General features: G+C 38.3%; 1 protein-coding gene across 1 annotated transcript in view; it reads right to left on the bottom strand.

Annotated features, from left to right (window-relative positions):
- The window catches only part of poe (E3 ubiquitin-protein ligase-like protein poe), an 849,790-nt gene that overhangs the window by 788,357 nt on the left and 41,717 nt on the right, over nt 1-19,716 (bottom strand). The window contains exons 2-3 of the mRNA XM_090388478.1: nt 16,307-16,404; nt 6,544-6,647 (exon numbers count right to left, since the gene is read on the bottom strand). Of these exons, the coding sequence (XP_090244604.1) occupies nt 6,544-6,647; nt 16,307-16,404 (202 nt within the window). The remainder of the gene's footprint in view (nt 1-6,543; nt 6,648-16,306; nt 16,405-19,716) is intronic.

Below are 19,716 nucleotides of genomic sequence, written 5' to 3'. Positions count from 1 at the left end.
AGCAGGGATAAGGAGGTGATTAATCCCTTGTATAAGGCAATGGTCAGGCCACACCTTGAGTACTGTATACAGGTCTGGAGGACTCATTTCAAGAAGGATGTAGAGCTGCTGGAACGAGTACAAAGAAGGGCAACAAGATTAGTGAAGGGAACAAAGGGTTGCTGTTATGAAGAAAAGCTTAAGTTTTGCAAATTACAGTGTCTGGAGACTAGGCACCGGCAAGGTGATCTGATAGAGGTGTGTACAAAGCCTTGAATGGTTTGAGCATGTTCAATGCTGTTGGGATTCTTCCTCTTGCTCAGAATAATCACCTGAGAGGGCATAAATTCAAATTGAGGAAAGACAGATGTAGGATAGATGTGCTGAAATTTGCCTTTAGCCAGCTGGTAGTTGGTTGGTGGAACAGACTTCCATCCCTTGTTGTGGAAGTTGATAGCATAAATAAATTTAAGGCTCAGCAGGACAGGTATTTGGAACGAATGGAGGGGTGAAATGGGAGTGTTTTTTTTTTTTTTTTTTTGGCTGATGCTGCATAAGCTTGCTTTCTTGCATCATATGCCTCTACTAATGCTAATGCTGTCTTCTCCCACTAAATCATCCTTTTATCCATTGTAGCAACTTACCCTTAACACTATTCTGCTTCAATTTGTACAGTAGTCGTCCTTGCGTGACGGTGTCAAAAGCTTTCCTGAAATCCAAGTATATGTTATCAATATTATTTTTTGCATCCAGTTCCTTTGTAACCACATCATAATATCCTATCAAATTTGCCAGACAACACTTTCCCTTAACAAACCCATGCTGTGTCTGAATTATTGCTGCAGTCTTGTCTAGATGATCCTGCAATGCATCTTAACCAGTGACTCCATTATTTTACCCGGAACAGAAGTTAAATTAACTGGTCTGTAATTACTCGTGTCACCCTACCACCCCCTTTGTGAATTGGAGATACATTTGCACATCTCCAAACCAATGAAGACCTCCCCTGAGTCCAAGGATGCTCTCATAATTATGGCTAAGGGTTTGCTTAGTTGCTTTGCCGCCTCTAATATAACTGGATAGTCCCATCCACTCCAGGTGCCTTTCTTATGTTTAACTTCAACAATTTCTCCTCCACTTTGCTCTCAGTTATTACAAAATCATTAAGCACCCTGCTACAATTTGATAACCTTCTGGCTTTTTCAAACCTTAATAACTGCCATCAGTCCCTCATGTGTGAATGTAGATGCAAAATAGTCATTCAGTTTGTTTGCTATCTGAGCAGGATCATCAACAGTGAACCATCGATATCAAGCGGACCAGTCAGATTCATCCCTTCCTTTTAGAGTTTATATAAGTAAAGAAATTCTTGCTGTTTTTCTTAGCATCTTTTGCCAAAGATTTCTCATAATTTGCCTTCCCCTGCCTAACCTCCTTTGTGACCTGATTACAGACTAGCTTATATCTGCCATAGGCTTCTGAGTTACTTCATAATTTATATGCATCCCATGCATTTTTCTTCTCTGTCATGAGTCTCATTAGTTCATTTGATAACCATTTAGGCCTAAACCTTGAACAATATTTCTTAATAGGTATGAAACTTTTAGTAGCTTCCACGATTAATTCCTTGAATGCTTCCCACTTAGAATTTGCTGTTGGTAACATCATCAATTGATCCCTGTTCAGAATTTAAAAACTGTCTGTGACCATGTTCTCACCTTTACGGAAGCAAAAACCCTTTCCTTTACCCCTGATGGTAATTATATCTTTAAGTAAATCCCTCATCAGTACACTGTGATCACTGCTACCTAGTGGTTCCTAATACACGAATGATCACTACTGATAACCAGATCAAGAGTATTACCCTCTCTGGTTGCCTCTCGAAAATGCTGCTGCAGAAAACAATTATCCAATAAATCCCCAAGTCTTACTAATGTGTGAGTGACCAACTCACAAGTTGCAGTCAATATCTGAGAAGTTAAAATCCCCCATTATAAGACATTCTGATTTATTAGCCCACTCTATTTCTCTGTACAATTGTTCATTGTACTCATTCGAGTCATTAGACCTATAACACACTCCTACTCTATTTTTGCTTTCGCAGTGCTCATGTCACACCGAACTGACTTAACAGTGCACTGTTGATCTGTATCAACTGGATGCACTTCTTTTGATTTTGTTTTTCTTAATTAACAGCATAATGCCTCCTCCCTTCCTATCCTATCTATCCTTTCTGTACACATTGTACTCCCCAAGTTCCAATTCTGCATTCCTAATATCTGTGTGACACCACGTCTCTGATATCCCAACAATATCCGCCTTTGATGTCTTGACCAGCACATTCAAATTCTTCAAATTTAGTGCATGCAAGTATACATGCACCTATTCTTATTCTTAGTTACCCTAACACATCCCATATACCCACCTGTTTCACGATGACTGCCATCAGTCCCTAAAACCCCAGCACCCCTCGCTCCAGGCCACTGCTTATTCTAATAGAAGTAGTGCAAGAATCACCTTCACCTCTGCCTGCAGCTACTTTTTACCTTTTAGTCTGTGGATCCCCCAAAGCTAGCAGTTTTCCGACCCACCTAACACTGCCTGATAGCATCAGCAAACATTCTTGCACCCTTTCTATTTAAGTGTATCCCATTCCTGTAGAAGCAGTCTCTCCTGTTAACAAGCACAGACCACGCTAAAAAAAATTCTAACCCTTGAGCCTTGCACATTCCCTCCAGGGCCGAATTGATTGACAAGGCCCTCATCGTGTACTCCTTCCTATCGTGTCTGGGCAGAATTGCAGACACTTTCAAATTTAACCCTAACTCACGAATTTTTTGCAACATTGACCTGTACTTGTTAAGTAAATCTGCATATCTCCTACTCTTAATGTCATTGGTGCCAATGTGTACAACAATATCACGTTTTGTGCCCTTAAAAAATGATATCTGCTTTACGTCATCAACTTTTGCCCCTGGCAGACATACCCCTGGTCCTATTCCATCTATCCTTTTTACACAATATATCAGCTGTCTCCCTGACAATAGAGTCACCAACAATAACTAACTCCTGTGGGATCAGTGCATTCTGCCTTGGAGATTGCCGCTGTGTTGCTTGATGCCCAGGAGTGAGCTCTGGCATTGAGTTGGGCAGCTGAGAGCTTGACAGGCCCCTCATATTAATTTCTTCGAGGACATACTCTACACCTCAAGCTCTCATAGATGCTCATTAGAATGCTGAGTTGACGCCTAATTTCTAGACACTTTCTGCACCTGGCACACACAAAGACATCCTCCTTGGCTAGATCATGTTCTGTTCCAGAGAGTTCAGCAAACATTTCACAAGTCGCACATTTTTTTAGGCTGTGATGCATTGGAGAATCGCGCCCCTCAGTTCTCCCCGGAGTCACAGCACTCCTGCCACTTTGTGCCCGTTGCTTTGCTGCTCTAGTCTTGGGCATGACATTTTAAATTAATAAGATCAATAAATTTAATTAATCAATTGTCAATACTACACTATCTAATAGAATCCTAAATGCAGTGATGCTTATTACACTATATAATTTTATGTTAGAGCTACCTAGTTACTACAATTAAAAATTTGAATTCCCTACCACTCTACACAAAAACAATGGCTGCAAGATTAGAACGAATCTTGTTTTTACGTATATTAAGCAGTAATCTACAAAAACTCTTTATCTAAATTAAAAATAAAAATAACCAGCATAACTAGAACTATAAAACTACGTATAAAGTACAATATAAAATAACAATTAGGTAAATAAAATGGCAAACACTTATCGCTTTTTCGGAGCCTGTAATTCACAGATGTAATTTTTAAAGAGAGTCAACACCCTCTCTTTATGCAAAGAGAGGGTGCTGTGTTTATGCAAAGGCCATGTTTATGCAAAGCTGCTCAGTCTGGTTTGTATCATCAGCCACTTATTGGATCTGCAGGAATTTGGGTTCTGCACCAGATTAACTGCTCTCTTTTGTGGTCCCAAAAGATGTGGAAGAAAAGTTATATTTTTTAAATATTATTTTGGAAGTGTTTATGATCTGGAGAGGTGTCTGTCAACCACATGAGACTTGAGAAGGGGTAGAAAAGATCATTCAATTGGGATGGCCAAACCTTGTCCCAATGCAACATATCCCAGAAACTTCTGCTTTCCATTTCACTGAATGACAGTGGCTGCAAACAGTTGATATTGAACCAACTGTAATTTATGGATCAGAATCATAATTCAAGGATGAATTCTTTTGAGCATAAAGGCAAGTAAGGCTCCTGGAGTTGACAGCATATGCCCTATAGTTTTGAGAGTGTGAGAGAGAGAGAGAGAGAGAGAGAGAGAGAGAGAGAGAGAGAGAGAGAGAGAGAGAATGAGGGAGTGTATTGAACCACTAAGGTTAACTATGAGGACATCTTTGGACTCGAGAGAGAGAGAGAGATTCCTTTAGATTGGAGAAGTGCCAATGTATCACCAATACATAAGTGGTTCTAAGAGTGAAGTTGATAACTAAAGACCAGTTACTCTGACTTCAGTGGTAAGAAAAATCTTAAAGGCAATGACTAAGAGTGCAATCCAGGGACACTTAGATAAATATGGATTCTGAAGGACAAACAGCATGGCTTTGTTAAGGGTAAATCATGCTTACCTAACTTAGTAAGCTATTTTGATACAGTTACTCATGAGCTGGGTTTGTGGAACAATTTCAACATAGTTTATTTGGATTTTAGCAAGCTTTTGACTCAGTCCTCATGAGAGGCTGCTGTATAAGCTTGAACAGGTCAGGATTACTGGTAAGATTCTAAGATGGATTGATGGGTGGCTGCAGAGCAGAAGGTAGAGGGTTGTGATTAATGGATATTCTCCAGATTGGTGTAACATCAGGAGTGGGGTCCCTCAAGGATTGGTTTTTGAACTACTGTTGTTTCTCCTTTTCATAAATGACATCGACGAAGGGATAGAACATGTGATGTTAAAATTTGCAGATGACGTAAAGATTGGCAGAGTCATTAATGATCAGTGCCAAGCAGCACTCCTTCAGGATAACTTGAACAGACTTCAAAGATGGTCAGAAGTGGCAGCAATGTTTTAATGCTGCTAAATGCAAGGTCTTTCACTTGGGGAATAGTAACTCACAAATAAATTATACACTTGGTGGGTTTGAATTAAAAACAGTGGAGAAGGAAAGGGATCTGGGAGTTACAATACAGACAGATATGAAGTTTTCTGAACAGTAAGGCAGCCAGGAAAGCCCATGCTGTCCAATCAATAATTTATCGAACACTATTCTGTAGAGATAGGAGGTCATAATCCCACTGTATAAGGCAATTGTAAGACCACATTTGGAATACTGTGTTCAAGTATGGAGTCCTCATCTGAAAAAAAGACACTGATCTTGAAAGGATCCAAAGATGGGCAACGGAAAGGTTGAGATCCGCAGAAGGACAACCATGTGAGGAAAGACTCTGATTATGTGGGCTACAGAGCTTGGCAATCAGGCACCACAGAGGTAACCTGAATGAGGTATATAAGGCTCTGAAAGGGATTAGTAAGATGAATGAAGGTGGAATTCTCACTGTTATAAAGAATTCCAGAACTAGGGGTCATAAATTCAAATTACAGGGGTTGCGGTTTAGATTAGATTGTAGAAGTTTTCTTTTAGCCAGTGAGTCACTGATTGCTGGAACAAGTTGCTCTCTCAGGTAGTTGAGGCTGAAAGTTTGAATAAATTAAAAGGTCAACCTGTGTGAGGAGAGAAGCATATAATTTGCATTTTCTAATCTACTTTGTTATTGTTTTTTTTTTGTCATGCAGCAAAAGCCCGTGGCTTCCTTGCACTATACGGTGAATACTATTACTAATTCTAAAAAACAATTGTTTTCCCTCCAGGGCTGGTTCCTAGCTGCAGCTATTGCTGCCCTTTTCCTTTCCTACCTTGCAAGTTGCTGGCATAATCTCAACTGTTCTTCCTACAGCTTTCACCATTTTGTAAAGGTGCTTTTTTTCTTTTTTTTTTTTTTTTTTAATTAAAGGAGTCAATGACCTGAATAATAAAGGATGTAAAAATTTTATAAAAACATTACACATATTGAACAGGGCAACTTGACAAATGTTTCAACCACAGCGAGTAAAAATTACATTTCAGTTACCTTAGTAGATTTGTAGTAATACTAGTACTTTTAAGCAAAGTTAAATTAATTGTGATCAGAAAGAGACACATGGTTTTTAAAACAACAGCATGAGTTTTTTCCCCTGCAGAAAACAAAATAGCCTAAAAAAAAGCAATTACAGAAATTACACATTTATATTTCTGCTCTACCTGTGCCTGATAACTCCTTGTAGACTACAAAATAAATAAATATTTACATTGATCAGCAAAAACAATATTTTTTTTTCCTTTTGATTTCTTCACCTTTTAACCTTTCCTTAATTTCTCAACACTCCTTAAAAATATATATTTAATAAATAAATAAAACATAATAAACAAATTAGAGCCTATTAAAACAGCTACATGATGTTTCTTTGAAAACAGGACATCATATGAGCATTACACTCACCTGAGATAAACAACTTTGGGCATTGTACCTTTGAAGCTTTTGTAAGAAATACTGAAGGAGAATTTTACATGCTTGAGCTGCACTCGTAATCTGGCTTTTGGGTACTGAAAAATTAATATAAATAATTCAAACTAAATCATAAGAAATAATTATGCACAATCATGAAAATCTAAATTCAGATGACTTACTTCTTATCCAATCAGCTGTAAAAATTGAACTTATATTTAATGGATAACTTTTAAAACTTATATTTGTCAAAACTAATATGGCAGAAATTCAGATTTTTAAAAAGGAATTATTCTAAATAAGAAAAGTAATCAAAAAAATTATAAATATCTTCGCAACAAAAAAATGCAATATGTATTATTTACAGACTTCCCCTCTAAATGCAAACCATTCCTACATCACCATCAGTAAATATAAACACTAAATAAGAACACTGTACTCAGAATGGTTGTCACAGACATTCTCTCAGATATTCCAGACAAGCTGTAGGGAGTCCAAAACGCTGATGGAACTGATATTTGGGTGACACTCAAGTCAAGTGGACCCAATTTCGGCGAAGTCCATACAGTCTGTGACAGCCAAATCCTCTGCTTGCACCTTCACGATGGTGAGACTGTTAGTAATCCTGAGTATAACCTCCATGCACAAGTACATTGTGGGTGACCACCCAGGTGTGAACCAACATAAGCAGGGGTCAAGGTGTGACGCCCACATCACATGGAGGAATGCGCTCCTCTATGTTACAAGGCAGTAGTAGGTGGTAGATGACTCTCATCAACCGGTGCAATACCACCACTTTGCTTATTGGAGGCTTGAAGTGGTGGAACCCATGTTTAGTCTCTAGAGCTAAGTTCCGCTCAACCCTTCCCTATCTCTTCCATCATGCAGTATGATTGATGACTTTTGAGGTTAGGATGAACATCGTGGCGAGATCCATTATTCCTTACATTTCGAGGGTACAGCTCTAAAACGGTGTTCGCAGGCCGGCCGCTAGTTAGTACACCAGACTGAACCTATTGGTAACTCTAGAGGAGGCTTCCGGATCAGCTAGTGTATAATCTTGCTACCTCTATTCTGCCAGATAGTGACTGGAGGGAGTCCGAGTAGTGTGTGTGTGTGTGTGTGTGTGTGTGTTGGGGGGACATTGTCGAGGCCACGTTATGTCAAGGATCTGAGTATATTCTTACAATGTGTATTCCATATCCAAAAATTTCATTACTTCATACAGCATGTCCCCCCCCCCCACTTTTTCTTACTATTGAATACACTATGAATTGTCAAACTAATAGAGCAAGCTTATCTGCGAAAATATCTAAACCTCCCAAACACTTTCTAATTCATTTCACAAATATACGTGGTCTCAATTCTAATCTCAATGATGTCCATTTCCACTTGTAGTCTGCCAAACACCATGTACTTTTTCTAACAGAATCTCAGCTATCAGTTGATTCAACTATTGCTCATCTCACATGCCCAAATTATTCGCTGTATGATTCCTTTCGTCTCAAAGGTGGTACTTGTGCATATGTCCGTTCTGATATTTTCGGTCAGAGACTTGGCAATTTGGAATCTACTCTCTTTGATCTTTTCTGGCTTAAAATCTCTCTACCTCGTTGTGTCAAATTCATCTGTTGTCTCTGCCGTTCTCCCAACTCCACTAATCACTTGGAACTTTTTGACTTCCTCTCTTTGCAACATTTAACTTTCTCCAGTCCAACTTTCGTAACAGTGAGGTAATTTTCCTTGATGATTTTAATGTTCACAACTCCAGCTGGCTTCCATTTTTTATTCACACCGACCCAGCTGGTCGAGATGCTGAGGCTTTTGCAATTACTAATGACCTTGCACAGATTGTTCATTTACCTACAAGAAAACCAGACAATCTTAACCATACAGGTAACACACTTGATCTTTTTCTCACAAACAACCCTTCTAAGTATATGGTCGAAGTGAGAGGTCCTTTAGGCACTTCAGATCACAACTTGGTGATTGTCTCTTCTCCAATGGCGCCTTTATCTCATGGCTTTTCCCAACCTCGTGTTGTTTGGCATTACAAGAATGCAAAATGGGATGACCTGTGAGATTTCTTTTCTTCTTTTCCTTGGTCGGATTATTGTTTCAAAACTTCGGATATCAACATTTGCTCAGATCGTGTCAGTGAAATTATTCTTGCAGGAATGGAATCCTTTATCCCACACTCCTCTTTAAAATTTCGTCCTTTATCTAAACCTTGGTTTTCCAATAAATGTGCTAAGGCTGTTCAAGAGAAGAACGTTGTATATCCTAATTGGTTTGTTTCTAATTCTTCAGCTTCATCTTCTGCCTATACCAAAGCTCGCAACTAATGGTAGCTGAGCATTCTGGTCTCTTGCCACAGCTATTGGCCGCAACTTTTGCCCATCTCTGCTCCCACGTCTGTCCAAACCAAATGGTTCTGTTGTCACTTCAGCCAAAAATAAAGCTGACCTGCTAGCATCCCATTTTTCTTCCAACTCATGTATTAATGATCTTGGTAAAACACCTCCTTCCATTCCCAACACGCTCCATTCAATGTTTCCTGTGATCTGCCATCAAAAGGATGTCAGGAGGATTTTGACGAATCTTGATGCTAAGAAAGCTCCAGGTCCCAATGGTATGCCTCCACTTGTTCTCAAAATCTGTGCTCCTGAACTTACTCCTGTTCTTTGCAGCCTTTTTTCACTTTCTTATTCCAAAGGTGTTTTTCCTTCTGCTTGGATATTTGCTCATATCCAGCCAGTTCCTAAAAACAGTGACAAATCCCTCCCATCCAATTATTGTCCAATTGCAATTACTTCTACTCTTTCTAAAGTAATGGATAAATCCATTAACCGTCAACTCATAAACTACCTAGAAAACTTCTGTCTGATCAACGATTGCCAGTATGAATTCCGTCAGTGTCGATCCACTAGTGATAGTCTGGCTTATGTTACTCATTTATGGACTAATTCAATGGAAAGGTTCGGTGAAACACAAGTAGTTACTCTTGATATCTCAAAGGCTTTCAATCGTGTTTGGCATAAATGCCTTCTAAACAAACTTTCATCTCATGGTTTGCCATCTGTTTTCTGTAATTGGTTATCCAGTTTTCTCTCTGATCGCTCACTGAGGGTGATGGTAGATGGCTCTCTGTCTTCTAACTTCTCCACTAATGCCGGTGTCCCCCAAGGTTCAGTTCTTTCCCCCCACTCTTTTCCTCTTGTATATCAATGACCTTCTTCCATTGACTGGAAATCCTATCCATAGTTTTGCCGATGATAGCACATTGCATTCCACTTTCCATTTTGAGAAACCTCGCCCTGTTCAATCAGCTTCAACTTCTCAAAAATCTGCTACCAATTCCTTAAATGCCGATCTTCAGGTAATTCTCCAGTGGGGTAGAGACAACTTAGTTGATTTCAATCCTTCGAAAACTCAGTCTTGTCTTATATCTCACAAAAAGGATTCTTCTGCTCTGATACTCCGATTTCTAGGCAAAATGATATGTAATGTCTCTTGGGGATTACCCTGACTTCTAATCTCTCTTGGCACAAGCACATTACAAATATTGCTTCCTCTGCATCTAAAAAAACTTGGTTTTCTCTTTCGCTCTCGGCATTACTTTTCTTCGAAACAGCTGCTCACCCTGTTCAAATCACAAATCCGCCCTACCATGGAATATTGTTCCCACATCTGGGGATGGTGCCCCCCAAAACCTCTCTCAGGCTTCTTGATTCCATTCAGAAGAGGGCAGTTAGGTTAATTAATGATTCATCTCTAACAGAGTCTCTCCACTCACTGTCTCATAGACGTACTGTTTCTGCTGCATGCCTCTTCTACAAATATTTCCATGGGCACTGTTCTTCTGAATTGGCTTCTATAATTCCCACTCTCTCTTTCAAAACAGTCCGAACATGTGCAGCCACCAGCCAACATCCATTTACTGTCAAACTTCAAACTCACTGAACCAACTTTTCATCTTCCTCGTTTATTCATTCAACTGCCGTTTTCTGAAGCAGACCTTCCTTCATACGTATTTCCTAAAAATTACAGTCTACAGAAGTTCAAGTCCAATATAAACAAATAACTTCTTTCATCTTCTCAACCTCCAACCCAAGCACGCTACTAAGTACTATAGGTTCTAATACCTATCGTGTTTGGGGTTTACATAAAAAAAAAAAAAAAAATAGCATTACCATTATATCTCACTGTATTCTACAGTACAGTTTAATGGGGTACAATGATAGTATGGGAAGAAATATTACTGTTCGAGAATCAGAAAAAGTAATCTTTAAATTGAACAAGGTTGTAATACATACATAAAGATCAATTACCAGTGTTGAATCTCACAGTGCCCTCTTCTGAATTCAATCAAGAAGCCTGAGAGAGGTTTTGGGGGCCCCACCCCAGATGTGGGAACAATATTCCATGGTAGGGCGGATTTGCGATTTAAACAGGGTGAGCAGCTGTTTCGAAGAAAAGTAATGCTGAGAGCGAAAGAGAAAACCAAGTTTTTTAGATGCAGAGGAAGCAATATTTGTAATGTGCTTGTGCCAAGAGAGATTAGAAGTCAGGGTAATGCCCAAGAGACATGACATATCATTTGTACCTAAAAGCTACCAGTGGCACACTATATATAAAATCACCACTTAATGTCACTGGAAATAGGCAAGAAATAGTTTAAAATTATGCGCTAGGTGAAGTTCTTTATATTAGCATAATAAATATGACTATGAATACATTTTTTAAATAAAAAATACATATTTTTAAATCTATATAAAATTGGTGTAAACACACCATAGACAACTCTTAAACAAAAAACTACGTTAGTGGTTTGAAGGGCATCATTTTATCTGTATCTCATATTATTCTCTTCCTTCATGAGTTGCCATGTATTGCACTACCTCGAATTAGTAATGCTTTACTAATAGAGAAGCCTTGTTACTTATTCTCAGTGGGCACCACCACCCAGACGGCACCATTTCTAGGCTTGTTTGTATATGTGTGAGACAATAACTCTACTATCCACTTGTTTCTATTAGACTTAGAAAAGCAAAGAGTAGAGGGAAAGTTATAGTAGGTGTGCAAGAAGAAAAGAAACGGTGTAGAAGAATGAAAGGGACAGTAACTCCTTCAACTCACACCACTCAAAAACTCAAATTCCTCGAATAGGCAACGCTTCCCCAGTTGAGAGGAGAAGACCGTTGTTACCTATTCTTGGAAACTCCGTGAAACTCAGGCTTCCCCTGGTGACCGTTTTAAGGCTTGTTGGGCTTTCATTGGTGGGTGGGTGGGCAGGTACCCTGCTATTGCAGACATGACAATCCAGTTGTGAAGATAATCCCACAATATGGGAGATGCCAAAAGGTTGGTTGGTTTTGATTTTATTGGCCCATTAGCAACTAAGGCTATAATGCACCAAGACCAAATGCCAAAAGGTGTACGTGATAATATTAAAGTAAAATTAAATGAAACAAGGCATCATATCTTTAAGAGTATAATAATCTATATAATATTGGTGTAAACACACCATAGCCAACTCTTAAACAAAAAACTACGTTAGTAGTTTGAAGGGCATCATTTTATCTGTATCTCATATTGTGCTCTTCCTTCACGAGTTGCCACGTATTGCACTACCTTGAATAAGTAATGCTTCACTAAAAGAGAAGACTATTATTACTTATTCTCAGTGGGCACCACCACCCAGACGGCACTGTTTCAAGGCTTGTTGGCCTTGAAACGGTGCCGTCTATAGATTATTATACTCTTAAAGATATGCCTTGTTGCATTTAATTGTACTTAAATATTTGAAAATAAAAGTACAGTGAAACTTCACTTAGACACCTCTTGTTTGTGGATGCTCAGGTTTGGGTCATGGCCAGAAGTATTAGAAATTACATGTTAGATGACCTCTCCAAAATGGATACACTAATATGGAGACAGAAACTTTAATAAGTGTCCTTTTGATATTTTAAACTTTTTGATATTTTAAAAAAGGTGGGACACTTTCAAGGTAATTGACACAAATATGCATTTTTGCTGGTCAGTGGCTATTGGCAATGGAGGCAAGTGAAGGTCAAGGTTGTTATAGTAATACAAATTAGACTTGTGATATTTTACCAGTTGCTCCATGATTACTCATGGAGCAACTGGTAAAATATATCATTAATACACTCATCATTGCTAGTAAGGAATGTTTACAAATTTATTTGGGCTATCCAACACTGTTGCACACCACTTAACAAGGCAATAAAATTGCCAAACTGAGAAATGCTGTTTCCAGAACTGAAAAAAGAAAAGATTAATGTAGCAAGTCTGTAAACTGCACTCAGTATGTAAACACACACAAAAAAAAAAAAAAGTGTGGAAATTGAGCTATAATATAGGATTTTCTACATCCACAAGTACAGAGTACCCACAAATCTCATTTACAAAACTAAAACTTCATTGTGTGAATAGGGAACATGATACAAATCATGTTCCCTATCTACATGAGCAAAGATGATAAATATGGACTAAAGTCACTAAGTGATCTTATTAACCATAATGAAAATGAAATTTCTGAAATGAAACACTCTAAACAAAGTCATTTATATTTATTTTTACTAAAAGTTATGATTAAAAAACTCTGAGTAAGCAAATAGCTACAGTGAATTTTGATTTTCTGAATTATTGAAACTGATTACACCGACTGCTGCAGAGTGAACACCTCCCTATAGCGGACACTTTCTTTTGATCAAATGATGTCTGCTTTAGAGAGGTTTCACTGTACTTGCTGCCACAATTTATACAGGGTGTTTCAAAAGTGATGGTCAATAATTTAAAGGTGAACTGTACAGAGTTGGGATCTACCACTGACAAGGTGAACTGTACAGAGTTGGGATCCATCACTGACAAAGTGAACTGTACAGAGTTGGGATCCACCACTGACTTGTTTGTTTAGGTTAGGTTATGCTCATTCTTTCCCTTTCCCCTTTCTCAATGCTCTGAGACGTAGCAGGCATACTAGTACTTTTCAAAGGATAGTCAACACGGAAAGAGGTTACAGCAACGAAGAGTATGCTGACATGCACTTCATGTCAGGTAAAGCCAATGGCAGTGCACTCAAGGCTGCACGTTTATACAAAGAAGCATTTCCCCGGCGAAGGCAGCCCAACAGGAGCACATTCATCAGGGTACATCAACACCTTAGAGAACATAGGTGCTCTGCATATGGAGTACAAGCAGGCAGGCCCAGAAGCATAACACCTGATGTTGAGGAATGGGTGTTAGAAAGAATAGAACAAAATCCAGGAATTTCGACAAGGAGGGTTGATCTGCAAGAGCATGTACTGAGTCATAGCAGTGTGTGGCAAATTTTACATCGCCAATTACTGTATCCCTACCATATCCAGCGTGTACAATACAGACGCTACAGCAATACAGACTACCCTCCCAGAGTGCTCCCATAGTCAGTGGCAGATCTTAACAGAAAATGTGCATTATCTCGAAAACAGTTCATTTGCGGCCCGATGTTCACTGGGACAACTTTTTTGCTTATTTTAGTTTGTACTTTTCACCTTTAAATTATTGACCACCATTTTTGAAACACCCTGTATAGAGTTCATCTATCATGCAACTGTCCAGAATAAGACTGGTACATAAGGAAGGTACATGATCCACAAAAGTTATTGTACTTATTACAGCATGTAGAGCCAAGCTGACTGATTTCAAGGGGAGGTGTTATTGTTGGATGTCACATTGCCAGATTGCCAATTTGTGCTATTTCTGATTGCCTATACCACCCAAAGTCAAACATAGGCGGTGTTATCATGAAATGAAAGTGTGACAGTAATACCACTGTCCAGAACTGCACAAGAGCACAGAAGCACATGACCAGAGGATACTAAGAAGGGCAAAATGATAATCTCATCAGATATCTCCGTAAAATATCAACAAGTGGGCTTAGAACATCAACACAGGTTGAGGTCTCTACAATCACACTATGGAGCTTCACAGCCTCAGTTTCCATGGGAGAGTGGTGATGCATAAGCCAAACATCAACAGCAATCATTGGTCTCCATGCCTTGCATGATGTAACAAATGCCCTAATTGGTCCATAGAGCAGTGGAAATTGGTTCTATGGAGTAAAAAATCTTGCTCCACACCATTCCAATCAGATGGGTGGGTGTGTGGAAGATACCTGGAAAATGTCTACTGCTAGAGTGCATTGTTTGTTGTTTGTTATTTGGTTTTTAGGAACATTAGCAACTAAGGCCATATTGCTCCGGGGATATGCGGTGGTCATTCCCTGACCTTTCCGCATCCTCCGTATTGGGTGGGCACGGGCTCAAACCCCGGTCTAATCAAGAAGTGTGTGCTACGCACTGCTGCTGCCCACCTGGCTACGGATGCACCGCTAGAGTGCATTGTGTCAGCAATGTGCAGGGAATCATAAACATCAATGCTTAACTTAACATTTTGGATAATTCATTGCTCCCTATGATACAACAGTTCTTTGGTACAGATTCATGTTCATTTCAACAGGATAATGCTGCATGCCACAGAGATGGCACTGTTCAAGGTTAATTCATTCATGAGGGCCAGACTAAGCTGTTTTCCATTGGTAGTTCACTACTTACTGTTCTGAAGATGGGGGATTATACTCATTGCAGTCTACTGCTAGTGGAAAGCCTTCCCGGAAGGTTAGAACATGTCACAGCAACCAAAGGGGATCAACAAGTTACTGAAGTGAGTAGCAGTGATGGCAATACAAAACTGATGTGTCCCAATACATTTTAAGAGGTAGTGTATAACCATTCAAGCAGATGCAGCAAAAACACATTAAGTACCTAGACAAAATACTTACATGAGTGGACACTCACACAAAGCATGTCAACATGGTTGTAATCTGATTTTTCTATGGTGATACTTCTCTAATTCTAACATTAATAATGCAGATCAAAAGTAAAAAAATAACAGAAAAAATAGAATCGTCACTGACACCATTTTAATGGATATTTAAATTTTTGGCAGACTTTGAAGAGGGGAATTCCCGATTGTGGGTTAGTAATGATTCTTTAACCCAGCATTAATGACATTGAAGTGAAATACAGGATATGCCATTTTACCAAGAAATAATTAGTTCTTTTTATCAGCATTTCTTGGTATTTCTTTTTGAATTTAAATATGCTGATTCTGAATATGCCCTTGGTTTTTGTATAGCAATGGTTTGACCAGAAATGAAAGAAAAGTAAATATGCAACAATGCTGTATCAGGTAGTCATCCATTATAGCTTCATCTTACCTTCTGATAACTTTTCTCCATTGACTATGTCCTAGTGAATCTCTCTCCATGCCCTTTGCTATACTGTCCCACATTTAGTCTCAAGAAATCCAGGTGAGTGTGCAAATAATAGAGCTTGATTAACATTCTGCATTGCATTCTTCCATAATTTTTAATTAATTATGAGTGAGGGCACAAAAATATCTTGAAATCAAAAACTTAACTGCTTTTCTTACACACCGCTTTTGTGAGGCAACTCTGTGAATGGCAATATCTTACTGTTATTACTTACGAATAACATTGGTCTTATAACCAACTTATTGTTTTATTCACAACATATCCTGAAATTAAAATGAACTTATATTCTTTTGGAAATAATGTGAACAGCTTTTTAAATATTGGAAACTGAAATTTATACAAAGTTTAATATTCAATTTAGGCTCCAAAATATTACATCAGAATAAGTTCCTCATACTCATTAAGGTATATACTTACTGTGAAAAGCATTACTTCTAATATACTGAGCACAAAGAGCAGCATAGGAAGCAAAAAAATTATCGTGGTCTGCATCATGAGCAAGAAGAGCCTGCTGACTAAAATAAAATATAAAATAAAATTTATCTACCACAAATGTACTAACTTCAATTAATATAGAACTTCTATTAAATTAGTTCACAGGCATCTTACATACACAAAAATACAAGTTTAAAAATAAATTTCAAAAAAAAAAAAAAGTACTTCAAAAATATGAAAATTTTCAGCAGATATAACTATAAAAATGAGATAAATTGATAAAAAAGTGAATAAATTTATATAGCAGGCTATGGAGAAAATACAGTCAATCCTTCAATGAAGGCCAATCCTGGCAATGTCTTCACTCTCATTTTTAAAATCAAAACCCAATTTTACTTTTTATATAATAAATAGAAAATAAAATATATTTTAAATATGCAGAAATTTTTAACAAATGAGCATTGAATAAAATTAATGTCCTTTTCTAGTAGTAGTAGTAGAAAATTATGCAAGACAGCAAGCTTATTATAGAATCAGCCAAAAAAAAAAAACACTTCATCAAGTGTGGTTTTTTATACCCTCCAAGAATTTGCCTAATTCTTCCTTGAATTTATTCAAACCATCCACTTCCACAACAGATAGAAGCCTGTTCCAGCAATCAACCAACAGCTGGTTGATTGTTGGCAAACCTCCGCACATCTGTCCTGCAACCATCTTCCTCAATTTAAATTTATGCCCCTTCATGTATTCTTCCTCAGCAAGGGGAAGAATGTCATTCACATTCAGCTTACTCAATCCATTCAAGGCCTTAAACACCTCAATCAGATCACCACACAGGTGCCTAGTTCCAGTGCCACAGCCTTGTAAAAAAGTATAATCATCTCCATATCCATACTGGCAAAGTTTCTGTATATCACTGACAAACCCCATGGGCTGTCCTGGCAGCATGTCTGCAATACTCAGGGATCTTCATGTTTGACTGCACAATTACCCCTAAGTCTTTTCATTTTCTGCTACCGAGATAAGTTATTCTGGGATTACTACTACCGATATTCAGTACCTTGCATTTGTCAACTTTAAACTTCAGCTGCATTTCTCAACCAATTGACCCAATTTTCCTAGATCTTGTTGTAGTAGCTCATCATGAGGACTGTCATTAACCACCCTGCTAACCTTTGTATCATCTGCAAACTAGGACATTAAGCCTGATATACCTTCAATATCACTAATAAATACTGAAAACAATAATGGGCCAGCACTGAACCATGGGGAACTCCACTAATAACATTAGTCCATGAAGAGCAGTACCTGTTAATAACCACTCTGTCTTATTTTGCTCAACCATCCCTTTATCCATAGCAGTAACTTACCCTCAATGAAACATTGCTTCAGTTTATACAAGTCTTTTATGTGCAACGGTATCAAAACCTTCCTGAAATTCAAGTATATGATATCAAAATTATTTTTTGCATCCAGTTCCTTTGTCACTGCATAATAGTAGCTTATCAAATTGGTTAGACAAGACCACCCCCCCCCCTTAACAAATCCATACTATGATTGCAGTAGAACTGCATTCTTATTCAGGTGATCCTTCATTACTTCCTTAACCAATGACTTCATTATTTTTCCTGGAACAGATGTTAATCTAACATGTCTGTAATTACTTAAGTCACCTTTCAATTTCCCTTTATGAATTGGGGACACATTTGCACATCTCCAGTCCAAAGGGACATCCCCTGAATCCACAGATACTCTCATAATTATGGCTAAAGGTTTGCCTAACTCCTTTGCTGCCTCTCTTATTAGTAGTAGCAAATGATACAAGGAAACAAGATTGTATTTTTTTTTTTTTTCTATTTATTATTAAAAAAAAAACTTCATATCACCTGTCCATTCTCTTTAATAATTTGTTTAATTCTTCCTTAAATTTATTCAAAAGTGGGTAGCACTTTCACAACACTAAATAAATAGAAGTTTGTTCCAACATTCAACTACCTTCTGGTTGAAAGTAAATTTTCATACATCTCTTCTGCAACTATCTTTCCTCAATTTAAATTTATACTCCATTATGTGTGTTTTCTGAGCAAGAGCAAAGATACCATCAAAATTTAGCTTACTCAATCTATTCAAAGCCACAATCAGATCTCTTTGCAGGTGCCTATTTCCCAGATGCTTCAATTTTCAGCACTGAAGTCTTTCTTGATATGGGTATCCTTTTGTTCTTCTCATTAATGAATGTGTCCCAGTACAGCCTCATTTGGAGTGCATGTTAAACAAATATCAGAGTAGCCTTTTGGGTGATGTTATATTTGTAAAATGATTGCTTATATAGATAAGGATAGGTGGAACAGGACCAGGGTATGTCTGTCAGGAGAAGAGGTTGATGACGTAGAGCAGATATCATCTTTTAAGGGCACAAAAGATGATATTGTTGTGCACATCGGCACTAATGATATTAAGAGTAGGAGACCGGCAGAATTACTTAACAAGTACAGGTCACTGTTGGAAAAAATCTGTGAATTAGGGTTGAAATTGAAAGTGTCTGCAATTCTGCCCAGACACAATAGGAGGGAGTATATGATGAGAGCCTTGTCAATCAATTTGGCCCTGGAAAGATTGTGCAAGGCTCAAAGTGCAGAATATTTTTCAGCCTGGTCTTTGTTTGTTAACAGGAGAGACTGCTTCTACAGGGATGGGATACACTTAAATAGAAAGGGTGCAAGAATATTTCCTGATGCTATCGAGGCAGTATTATGTGGGTCGGAAAACTGATAGCATCGGGGGATACACGGACTAATAGATTAACAGTAGCCACTGGCAGAGGTGAAAGTGATTCTTGCACTGCTTCTACTGGAATGAGCAGCAGCCTAGAAAACAAGATGCAGGGTATTTCAGAGACTGCTGGGAGTCATTGTGGTACAAGTAAACACACGGGTTGTGTTACGGTAGCTAAGAATAGGAACAGGTGCATGTATGGTTGTGTATACACCAATGCTAGGAGTTTGGTAAATAAATTTGATGAATTTGAGGTGTTGGTCAAAACATCAAAGGCAGATATTATTGGGATATCAGAGACGTGGTGTCACACAGATATAAGGAATGCAGAACTGGAATTTGGGGAGTACAATGTGTACAGGAAGGATAGACAGGATAGGAAGGGAGGAGGGGGTTATGCTATTAGTTAAGAAACACAAAATCCAAGAAAGAACAGCCAGTCAATGTCGCTGTACAGTGCAGTGTCGAGTCAGTTTGGTGTGACATAAGCAATGGGAGATCAATATTGAGAGTAGGAATGTGTTATAGGCCTAATGACTCTGATGAGTATAATAAAAAACTGTACAAGGAAATAGAGTGGGCCAGTAAATCAGAGAGTCTTATAACGGGGGATTTTA

The sequence above is a fragment of the Mastigoproctus giganteus genome, chromosome 14 (genome assembly GCF_048544385.1).
Source record: "Mastigoproctus giganteus isolate SK-2022 chromosome 14, ASM4854438v1, whole genome shotgun sequence".
NCBI lineage: Eukaryota > Metazoa > Arthropoda > Arachnida > Uropygi > Thelyphonidae > Mastigoproctus > Mastigoproctus giganteus.
The sequence above is the reverse complement of the archived record's forward strand: the minus strand, read 5'-3'. Positions and strand labels throughout refer to the sequence as shown.